The sequence below is a fragment of the Notechis scutatus genome, chromosome 3 (assembly GCF_049901735.1).
Source record: "Notechis scutatus isolate UNSWTSFEM ecotype Mainland chromosome 3, rNotScu1.2, whole genome shotgun sequence".
Lineage (NCBI taxonomy): Eukaryota > Metazoa > Chordata > Lepidosauria > Squamata > Elapidae > Notechis > Notechis scutatus.
This window is the reverse complement of record NC_142011.1, coordinates 90,332,469-90,344,280: the sequence shown is the minus strand read 5'-3', so window position 1 is coordinate 90,344,280 and position 11,812 is coordinate 90,332,469. Positions and strand designations below refer to the sequence as shown.

The window sequence follows — 11,812 nt, the reverse complement described above, 5'->3', positions numbered from 1 at the left end:
TCGCCGGAATGCTTTTAACCTTGTTTAATAACTTAACAATTCCAACAGAATTGATGCTGAGTCACGTCCCAATTCATAATGTCTTCTTCCTTTTGATCCTCTTCCTTTATGCTGTTATGGCAACATCATTCAAAGGGCAGACACTCTGACAACGCAAGGAAAAGGATCAAGTGGGGGAACAGCACTTCCAGCAGCTACACCCACAAAAAGAAATTATGCATCAGGGCAACAGTTCATTTTACCTCTTCTCTTTCTCCACTCCCCAAGTCAATAAACCCCCTTTTCTAAGAAGTTTCAAAGACAAAGATCAGATGCCCCTTGAGATATTTTGTTCCATGTTCTGGTTTGATGTCAGACAAAAAAAAATGTGCTTTGGTGAAACCACAATGCAAAACAGAATATTTTATTAGAAATTTAAATGAAGCATTTTCCACAAGTTGGAAGAGTTTTGTTTAAAAAGATAGATGCACCTATAATTACCAGAATGTTGTATGGTGTTTGGGGTACTTTTACATACTATTCAAACAGTTCTGCTACCATGCATCTTCTTCCCAGAGCTCGAACACACTTGTAAGACACGGAACTCAAAAACACACCTGGAATAATTTAAAAATGCATTAAACACCCATATATTACACAACAGAAAAGACTTCAAACTTTTTTTTTCTTTAAAAAAAAAAAAAAAACCAAGCTAAGACCTGAACCCGTATTTCTGTTGGGTGAAATTCTACTGAGCAGGAGGATGCTCCCACTGGAGGAAAGGAAATAACTGTTTATTTTCCTTCTTGCAAATCTGCACCTGAAAACTGGGAGACTCGCCCCAAAGGGCAAGAAGTAATCTAGGGCCAGAACTGTGTCTCTTTCCTTTCTCCGCTACAAGTATCCTCTAGCTTACAGTCCCTTTTATCCAAGGAAGAAGCCCTTCTATTTGTTGAAGGCCAGTTCTGAATCCAATGTTCTTTAAGTGCTATTGTGCTTTACTCTGTTACATAGAGAACAAAATTGTAAGCAAAAATGGTGGGTTTTATGTTTCATGGTGTACAATGCCGACCTTGCTGAGATGGGCAGCTATAGAAATCAAATAAATAAATAAAATACATGATAGTAACAGCTGAGTTGTAGATCAGAACAAGCACATAACTACATAAAGACTTCATTTTTTCCCTGGATATTGGAAGTCACTATTCTCTAATGTAATTTTAGTGCAGTGGTTACTTGAGTCCAGGCCATCAGTTAGTATACAGTACAGCATTTAAGCTCTACCAACGTAAGCAGAGCACTTACACTTACTGAAGGCCTGGCGGCCATAATTGGGATTTTAAAAGGCACATTTAAAGGCTAGAAACCTCTATGGGTGCCCTGTTAAATGAAAGAAGAATGATTTACTATTTTAGCCTGTATTACAACTTTTTGTCTATGTCAATGCTAGAAAATAAGTTTTTTTCCAAAAAGATACACAAAAAGGATACAAGAAAGGATACACTTTTCATGACACAGTATTACTGCAGTATTTACGCAGGAATGTTTCTAAAGAAGAACAGCAGAATGTGGTTTAATCCTTTTATTCTCTGGTTTTCATCTAGACTGCCAATTTTGAAATAGTGATCATCATTTAAAAATTTGTAACCAGATATAACTTAAAGAAATGGGCACAACATCTGAAATCTACAACAAATATTTTACACTATTTTATGTTACCTGACATTGTTTTTGGAAAAAAAAGCACTACGTCAATTTTGTTAAGCTTTCTCACTTTTTGTGCTGTTTTCCAAGGTGAAAATCTTTGGCAGAAGCTAAGCAACGTACAGCTAGAACCCATAACTATGATCCAGTCTAAATGCTGCTTACACAACATAAATATATTTGTTCAAAATATATTCCCGTGAAATTACACAGTAGGAAGCCACTCTTGTCACAACAGCGTTTGTAAACTACTCTGTACTTCTTCAGCATAAACCCAGAGATAAAATGGGGGGGAGCATTTTCATAATATACATTTCCCTCGACTCTGCAGTTAAATGTATACCTTCTGAATTTGCTTATAAACACTATAAGCATAGCAACACATGCAGACACAATAAAAATGTGTTCATTAAGGTTACCTATAAGGGTTATTTTAGTCGTGAAATCTGGAATAGAATGGGAACTATGCACAAAGACAAGAATTATCCTTGATTTAACTCTCAGCCGTGGAAAAGGAGAGGAAAAGGAGCTAAGAAATAGTTCTGTTATTGTGGAGGAAATTTTAGAAACACTTCTAAACAGACCATCAGGGTGTAGCCTTATCTATCAAACAAAGGAGCGATAAGCACTAAATCTCTCAACAGCTACAAAAAATGGTTCTGTTTATGAAATTAATGGAAGTTTACTTAAATCTCTTGAGACCTGATGATCTCATGAGAATGGCACACACGCATATTTACACTGTACAATGGATAACTAATTAAGGTTTGAGTGCTTACGAGCACTATCCTAACCTATGAATTTATAAAAAAGCTTCAGTCATCAAGCTTGGCTTTTTTCCCCCTGCAGGGCTGGGTTAGTTTCTGTCTTTTTGAAATTGAACTAAAGGACATCATGCTCTGCTTTTTCTGCAGACTTAAAGGGTTGACCAGGTCATTGAAGCAGCTTCCTTCATCACTGATCAGCTATTACTTAAATAATCTGGCAGTAGAGAAGCTGGTGAATCCTTAACCTCTCTTCATAATTTGAGAAACGATTGAACAGCAACAAGCAGAACACCTATTATTTTATTGTCAGTTTTTCTATTTTCACCGTCAAGTATGTTCCAAGTGGCATACAAAGCATTCCCTCCTCCCATTTTGCCCACAAATTGCCTACAATCAATTTGAGAATAGAAGTGACTGAATCAAGTTCACCTGGTGAACTTCCATGACTGAGGTTGGACTTGAAAGATGAGTTTCACTGATCCTAAGTGAGCATCGTAACCATTTGAAAGAGCAAGCGGTATGTGAACATTAATGACTATGTGTGCTTACAAAAAGGGTTTATCGGGAAAAAAACTTTTAAATTTGGCCCCAGGCACTTTCTGATATGCAGTGGATTTAAAGGAGCATTCCAGCCTATCTGAAATGAAAAGAAAAAACTGAAATTCTTTTCTAATCATTATTTTTATATCCGTAAAAATTATTTATCCTAATTTTTTTGAAGAAAAGTTTAAAAAATTATTATCAGAATTTTTAATTAGCTAAGACATATTTAAAATATTTAAAATATTACTAGCTACTTTAAGGGTGAAAACAATCTAGTCAAGCCAAATGGAAAAAAACTCTGGGCTCTGACATCATTACTCATTATTGGTGAAATCTCTGCTTTAAGGATATTAAAAACATTAAAGAGAAATGGCCACAAGTTGAGGAAACAATACCAAAAACATACAAGATTAGAGGTGAGTGTTGAAAACTCATTTTGAGATTTTGATCTTTTTAAAAAGTTATTATTTATGCTTAGGTATCCACATCGTAGTACAATACATGTGACGGTATCCAATGCTGAAACATTTGCTATTCCCAAGGTTCAATAAATCTTAAATTTAATGATCAAGAATGACTAGTGTTCTAATCCAAATCAATTAATAAGCTAAGAAGACAGTCCCCTACCTGCAGATATACATCTAGATCGGGGTGTCAAACTCTTGTCATCACATCGTTGTCACATGACATATCGTGACTTTTTCCCCTTCCCTAAACTGGACGGAGGCGTGGCCAGCATGTGACGCATCCGGCCCGTAAGCCATGAGTTTGACAGCCATGATCTAGATGGTCTGATGCATTTGGGCCAGTCACTCTCTCTTAGCCCCCAACCCACCTCACAGGGTAGCTGTAGGAAAAATAGGAGGAAGAGTATTGTGTATGTTTGCTGCCTTGAATTATTTACAAGTAATAAAGGAGGTATTTAAAAAAAAAATCTAATAAATGTGCATCCAGCATAGCTAGGTGTGCCGTTTGATGTGATTGGATGCCTAGAAATTCAGTATCCAGGATCTCAGGATTGTTGCAAACATAAACAATATAAATGAAACACAAAACCATTTAAGTTTTTAAACAAATACAAAGGTATTAAAGGACTTTGCCTAGAAATGAAAAACCAGATTAACCTTTCTGGGACAAAATTCTAAAGTTCCTCTACCATTTAACTGAGAACAGAGCTCAATATTTAATAGTTCAGGAAGACTAGTCAAAATTACACATTACAAATGGATTCACTGAAGGCTGATTTTCATTAGTGAAATATGTCACTTAAAAAAAAACAACACTGTAAAAGTTTGCAAACAAACACCCAACAAATGGAAAAATGTATTGATTCACCAGAAATCAATATTGTTTAAATAAAAATTAAGATTGTGACTGTGTCTGGGCTATTGCTTCAAATTCTATAGCAGGTATATTCAAAACTCACTTCCAAGGACAAAATACTCCAATTTTCATAAGAACACTTATCTTCCAAACCAATCCACCATTCATGTATTTTCCCAGTGAGAAAGCACTTCCTGTTCCTGGGACAAGGAGTTTTGTATACAACTGCTCAGCAGATAACATTCATAATGTTCTTTTGTTGGCGGGGGGGAGCTACCCATACATAGAAAATTAATAGTCCAATCAGCTTTTTTCCTAAAATGTAGCTGTGAACTTTTAAAACAATAGAACAGCAATTAAACTTATAAAGCATTATTTGTCAACTGAAGCTCCACCTTCCAAATTCAGATGACCCGGCCAATTTTTATATAAATGTTTTCACAGACAAAATGGGTTGTAAGAATGTAACTTACTTTCAGGTTTTTTTCCCTCTATCTTTTCTCTTGTCTTTGGAATCTGGCTTTGGTCTTGCTGATCGAGCGAATTGCTAGGTATTTATTAAGGAACAAAAACCTAATTGCAAGTCCTAGCAAAAGCAATCAATTAGCACATCAATTAGTTCAGATAAAGACAAGCAAACTAAAATGTTATAATACTGATGACAAGGCATAATGATTAAAAATAATCATCAATGGTTTTATTAACAAATAATCCAAATACATTCAGATTCTGCCATTTTATTTGTAACGGTTGCAAGTAATCTTTATCTTATGGCAAAGTGATGATGAAGCTAACAGAACAGTCACAAATGGTCCCAATAAGTCCAGTAATTAGGCAGCTGCTCATTCAATTAGAAAGCTTTCAGTCTGTTTCAGGATTATTTGGGAGTTATAAGATAAGCACAGAAAGGACATTCCCCCCCATTCATTCCTAAGTATAGTGTAGATAACCAACTCTTCAAATAATTACATAACCTTAACCATTGATCTAAAACTTAGTAAAATAGAAATTCACACTAGAAATAAAGTTCGGCATTACAATTTACCATTCTAGGGAAAACCTGTTTTGAGGCAGTCTTAGCTTACATATAAAGCCATTTTTTCCCTAAATAAACAATAATTGCCTAGAGTCAAATGCTAAGTCATGCATCGTGATTAGAAACTATAACTATAAATACAGGTGGTCCTTGACTTATGATCATGATTGAGCCCATTACAGTTGTAAGTTGGGCTGCTCTTTAAATGGATCACCATGTGACCATGGCTCATTTTACAACCTTTTTTTTGAAGCTGTAATTAGGCAAACAGAGCAGTCATTAAGTGAACACAAGCGAACTCATTGTCAGCAATTGGTATGTTTTTTGCTGGAAATTGGAAGTAAATGCCAGTTTCCAGGGGATAAAGAACATAAATCAGTTATGTGACTATGGGAATGCTGCAAATGGCTGTAAATGCAGAACAATTGCCAAATACCCAAAATGCAATCATGTGACGGGGGTGTAGCTATCAGAACTCTGAATCCAGGTTGTAAGAACCTTTTTTTGGGGGGTGGGGGTCAGTTGTAACTTCAAATGGTCCTTAAGGGATCAACTATAACTTCAAGCAGTCACTTAAAGCAGGGGTCCCCAACCACCGGGCCCTGGACCGGTACCGGTCCGTGGAACATTTTCTACCGGGCTGCTGGTTTGCTGGGCGCCGCCATCTTGTTTCGATGAGAAAGTGCTTCCGGGTGAGCTTTTCCGGTTGGAAAGCGGCATTTGGGTCCTGAAGGAATCCTCGCGCCTTAGTTTCATCGAAGGGGGGGGGCGGCTTCGAACGAAACTAAGGCGCGAGGATTTTTTCAGCACCCAAGGCAAGGCGAGCTGAGCGACCGTCCTGAAGCCGTCCCGAAGTCCATCGACAAAGGTACAAAGGAGGAGTTGAAGGTGGCGGGGAGAAGCGGGGGACGGCTGGCTGGCCGGTCGCTCGGCTCGCCTTGCCTTGTCATGCGTGCTGATGCCGGTACCGGGCCGCGGATCATTTTGTGATGCCGGTACTGGGCCGTGGCACAAAAAAGGTTGGGGGCCACTGACTTAAAGGACCAATTGTAAGTTGAGAACTATCTGTAGACACGATGTGTAATGTATGATGCTCACACTTAAACCTCAAAGAGATACTCCCACAGGATAAAGCCCAGTAAGGCTTTATACTTCCAGAAAATAATATCTGAATTTATGTGAGTTGTAGGTGAGAATAAGAAAAGCTTATTCGTGTTCAAATATTATACGTTAGTAAATGGAGGATTCTGAGACTGCACAGTTAACTAAAATGAAACTGAACTTTTAAAATAAAGGATACAACCACCATTGGCTTATCGAATAAGAGATATCCATTTGTTTCTTTTAAAGCTTTTGCAGCTGCTTTTTCATTAGGAAGGCCAATAAAAGCTTGTCCTTTCATGCGGCCTTCTTTCATTAAGCGTATATCAAACCTAGTGTATGCCAAGAGAAAGCAATGTACTATTATTTTTTGATTTGTTCAATATCCAACAGAGTGGACCATTCATACAATTTAATAACAGTTTCAGATCATATACCATTCATCTAACTATCTCTTCAAAAAGCCCAACACAGCAGCTTTTTTTGTAAGATGATATTCCATACAAAAATTGCCACTTAAACCAGGTTCTTACATGGCTTAGAATAAAAGGGGATCTTCTGAAGCCTTGAATTCCCCCTATTAACCTTCGCTTATTTTAATACATAATAGTTAAAATATATCTGCCAGGTTGCTTTTTGCTAGCACTCCCAATTTCTAGCATCTATGACTGCAGAAAATGCCCATTTTTAAAATTATTTTTAAATTATTTTAAATTATCTATTCTATTGCCCCATTTTACAATCTATCAATTTTTATGAAACATCACCTTCTTAAAACTTTCAGATCTGCCATGTTCTTTTACTGAAGATATCCATATCTAAATAGCTTACTTTTTTTTTTTTTGCTTGTCCATTACCATAACGTTTTTTTAAGTAATATTTGTCCCCGAACCTGTCCACTTTCAATTCTATAGGTCTATAGTCTCTTTCCCATCCAGTATCTCGTCTACATTCTTAAATTACTAGAGGGGGGAATAAAAAAAAATCTTCTTCTGGAAATATACATAGTTTGAATTGCTTGTTAAGGTGCTGGTCCAAAAATCAGTGGGTGCATGAAAGCCAGTTGGTTTGGCCAGTTACTCTTTTTCAATACAACCCATTTCACAGGGTTGTTTTTGTGCGGAAAACAGAAGGCAGGAGCATTAGAAATATATTCATTCATTCATTTATATTCATTCTCTCTCTCTCTCTCTCGTGTGTGTGTGTGTGTGTATGTATATGTACATGTTTATGTAGGTCTAGGTGTGTTCGAGTCTTTTCCTGTGTAAGATTAAGAGTATCTTGGCGACGAAGCCGAAAGCACCAGCCTGAGGATGGCGAGTGGGACCTCACCGAAACGTCACTAAGATACTCTTAATCTTACACGGGAAAAGACCCGAACACACCTAGACCTAGATACCTGTACCTGTGAAAATCTACGAAAACAAGTATATGTTTATGTATATATATATATACACACACACACATACATACATACATACATACATAAAAATGGATTATATATATGTCCACACACACACACAGTGTCCAACCCATCACAACCAATGGACAACATTCCTCCAGACCTTCTTGTCCTTATGGAGTCCATTTAAATTCACACCTACTGCTACAGTAACTCCATCCAGCCACCTCATTCTCTGTCGTCCCCTTCTTCTATTGCCCTCAATCTTTCCCAGCATTATGCTCTTCTGCAGTGAATCTATACACACACATACACACACACAACAACAACAACAACAACAATAATAATATCCAGGCACTTACATAATTCGTTCAGTTTCTGATGAAAAGTCAATGTATCTTCCAAAAATAAATTTCAAATCCTGGGATTGAAATAAAAACATAACAAAAAGAGTTAGCAACCATAATCAAAGAGCCAAAATATTCTGCTCCACTTCCAGTTACCTTTTCTTGAACTTGTTTCGATAAATTCTTCACATAAATTCGGCAGTTTGGATCTCCGGGGTCATAATTTTTGAAGACAGAAAATGTTTCCATTTCTAGAACATACACAAAATTCAGAATATTATTTGCAGTTTGCATATTGGGATAACTTGCTTGATTAAATATTTAAAACTAATTATAAGACCATAGTGACAGATCAAAATTAAAAAGTTAATATCACATGGGGTATAATCAAATTTGGTATTTCCACTGTATGCTACAAAATGCTTAAAAAATTATAGTCACCTTTTTTTGAGATTCTGCCTTTTTCTAATTCTCTTTTAGAAACAAATTCTGAAGGAATTTCATCCTCCTCATCTTCTGTGTCCTCTTTATGATTAGAACTGGGAGCCGGGAAAATTTTTCCAAATCCTTCATTTGCTATATCATCAGCTGCCGAGTCAGAGTCTAATTTAAAAAAAAAAGATGCAAAATGTTTAAATGGTGTTTAATCCAGTCACAAGAGTTGAATGAACAATTTGGACTTCCGGTTTGGGTCTCTTCAGTGACAGACCGAAATCTGCGATCGTGCACGGTTTCGATCTGTGCTCGCCGCTGGAGCGCCCCAATCCTTTAGATTTGGGGCTGAAGCCACCCCGTAGAGGTGGTGAAGAGGGGGGAGATTGCTAGCCGAGTGGAAGGGAGCCGCATCTCTCCTCCTTGGCTGGTCTAAACTCCCTTTCCCGAAGGCGGTTGCAGCGGTGGTCAGAAATGACCACCTCAAAGAAGAACCCGACTGGATAAGATTGTGCAGGAGGAAGACAAAGAGAAAAGCAGGACAGACTGGGCTAAACAACAGAGAACATCTAAGCAAGGTACCCTGAATCTAAAAGTACCTAGAGGGATACTTCTGAAAGAAGATCTTTAAGCGGCGAAGAGGAGAGAAAAGGAGGTTAAAAACCCTTTTTTTAACCTTTATATTGACAATTACAAATGGTATGGAAAGAAATTTATATTAATCTATTTTGACACTAATAGGCAACCTTAAGCTGAAATCTAAGTGTCAAAAGGAGAATAAAGATTTTTTCTTGGTCATTTTAAAGCCCTAAAAAGGAGAAGAGTGGAGGCAAAAGGGTGGGACTTGGAATAATGGAAAAATGGAGTGCCATCTGGAAAAATAAAGAGGATTAACAGTGAAACTTTGAAAAGACTCCCGAGGATACATTGTAACTGAAATCTTATTAAAAGATACAGTAACCCACGGAAAGGAAAAGTAAAGGAAAGAAACAAGAAGGAACAGTCTGGGACCATTTGGTGATTTTTAAAAAAAGGTTTTGGCATTGGTTTTTTCTTTCTTTTTCTGTTTTTAGTTAAAGTCAATCGGGTGGTTGTTCAAAAGTGTTTAAAATGCCATCACTCCTGGAGGAATTGAATATGAGTCTTAAAAAACAGAAAGAAGATGCAGAAAGGGGAGGAAGATCCTTTGGCTTCGTATTTGAATTTTTTGAAATGGAGATCCTGAACTATGAAAAGCAAAAGGAAAAGCTTCAAGAGCAAGAAGAAGGGTGGGACAAAGAAGAAGCCATTTTCAATGATCAAATAATGCAAAGTGTGGTAATAAGGGGGAAAAGGGGGAAAGGAGTTAAAAGTTTGAGATCAAAGGGGACAGCCAAAAAGAAAAATAGTCTGAAAAAGAAGTATAACAGCAAGGAGAAGCAGAAAAGAAAACTACAGAAGGGAAAATTAGAGAGAGAAGGGTATAAAAAAAGGGATGAGAAAAAGGGGGGAAAGATAGAAAGGGAAAGAACTTATGAGGGACAAAAACAGGAAATAAAGAAAAGGGGGAAACGTACTAGGATTAAAGGTATTTGCTCAGCTAGAAAACACAGAGACAATGGTTAAATTAAGTTAAAAGTGAGGATTCTGCAAAGGTACAAAAGGTAGTGTGACAGTAGAATACTGTAATGAGTTAGAAATGAAATAAGTAAATAATCTATTAGATAAAACTGTATTGTTATGTAACAGTATGTTTATTTATAATTAATGCAATAATAAAGAGAGGGAAACATTGCAATTGTTTCTAAAGATTGATAAAATATTGAAAAGAAATGTGAAAGATTTATAAGGAAATTTATACCAGTTATTAGAATGAATTTGAATAATTATTTTGCTTATTAATAGTAAATAATTTATAAGATAAAACTGTATGACTATCCAATGGTATGCTTATTAACAGTTAAGTAATAATGAAGAAGGGAGGGAAACATTTCAATTGTTCTCAGAGATTGATAAAATATTGAATAGAAACGTGAAAGATTTACAAGGTTCATACCAGTACTAGAATGATTTTGAATAACTATTTTGTTTACTAATGTTTGTATGTATGTATGTATGTATGTATGTATGTATGTATGTATGTATGTGTTTTCTTAAGTTTTCGCGGGTACTTACATGTATGGTATTCAGCTTTGTTTAGGTATTTTCCCACGTCATTATAGTTGTGCTTTTAAAGTTGTAGCAGCGTTTGACAGAATCTCATCTGCCATCATCAGGCTTCTCTATACAGAAGCCTGATGATGGCAGATAAGATCTCCGAAACGTTGCTACAACTTTAAAAGCACAACTATAATGACGTGGGAAAATACCCAAACAAAGCTGAATACCATACATACATACATACATACATACATACATTGTTTTTGCTATGTTCTTAGAATTTTTCTTTTTACATTTTCAAGGGGAAGTACCAAGCAGAGTCTGAATGATCAGATCTACATGATATAAAATAGATATTCAAAATTTGAATGTTATAATTTTAGAATGCACAAATTCAATGTTTAATGAGATTTCATATGATAATAACAATAAGACTTAAAGGTGTTGCACTTCCATTGGCAATCATAGGGGGAATTTTGCTTAAGAATGTTGGAAGAGAACATATGAAATTGTAAACAAGATAGACGAAAGTATAAGTACAATGAATAAAAAGATATAGAATTTTAGGTAAAAGAAATACAACTGAATAAGAAGAAAATGAGATAACCATAAAAGAAAATTAAGAGAAGTAAAGGGAGAAATAGTGAGAAGTTGGAAAAAGAGTAATAAAGTATGAAGTTGAATATGCATATGAAATTGTGTCTGTATGGAAATGTGATAACCCGGAACGATGCTGTACTCAAATAAGATGTTTTATTTGTTTTGTTAAAACTCAATAAAACTTTATTTAAAAAAAGTGTTGAATGAACAATTCAACAACATCAGCATAAGGTAAATTTCAGCATCCTTAATCTCACTGAATTCAAATAGCTTAAAAAGTATTCCGGATTGATGCTATCATCAGCAGAAATAATAATTACTAAAAATAGAAATTCACAGTAGATATAATGTCTGAAAATACTATGGTAATAACTAAACAATTCAGACATTTGCACCAACTCCACATAAATACACGTAGTCCTAATTTATTATTGACCAC

The 11,812-nt window shown here is 36.0% G+C and overlaps 1 protein-coding gene across 5 annotated transcripts in view; it reads right to left on the bottom strand.

The window, feature by feature from the left end:
• Window positions 1–387: 387 nt before the first annotated feature.
• RNPC3 (RNA binding region (RNP1, RRM) containing 3) overlaps window positions 388–11,812 on the bottom strand; it is a 31,317-nt gene continuing 19,892 nt past the window's right edge. Inside the window, exons 10-16 of one of the 5 annotated variants that reach the window (XR_015748667.1) lie at window positions 8,644–8,805; window positions 8,359–8,453; window positions 8,218–8,276; window positions 6,653–6,785; window positions 4,790–4,863; window positions 820–1,527; window positions 388–596 (exon numbers count right to left, since the gene is read on the bottom strand). Coding sequence is in view for 4 of the 5 variants with exons in the window: in XM_087960747.1 (XP_087816873.1) it covers window positions 4,792–4,863; window positions 6,653–6,785; window positions 8,218–8,276; window positions 8,359–8,453; window positions 8,644–8,805 (521 nt within the window). In the remaining variant the exon portion in view is untranslated. The other 4 variants (XM_087960747.1, XM_026671769.2, XM_026671770.2 and 1 more) reach the window with 4 other exon arrangements.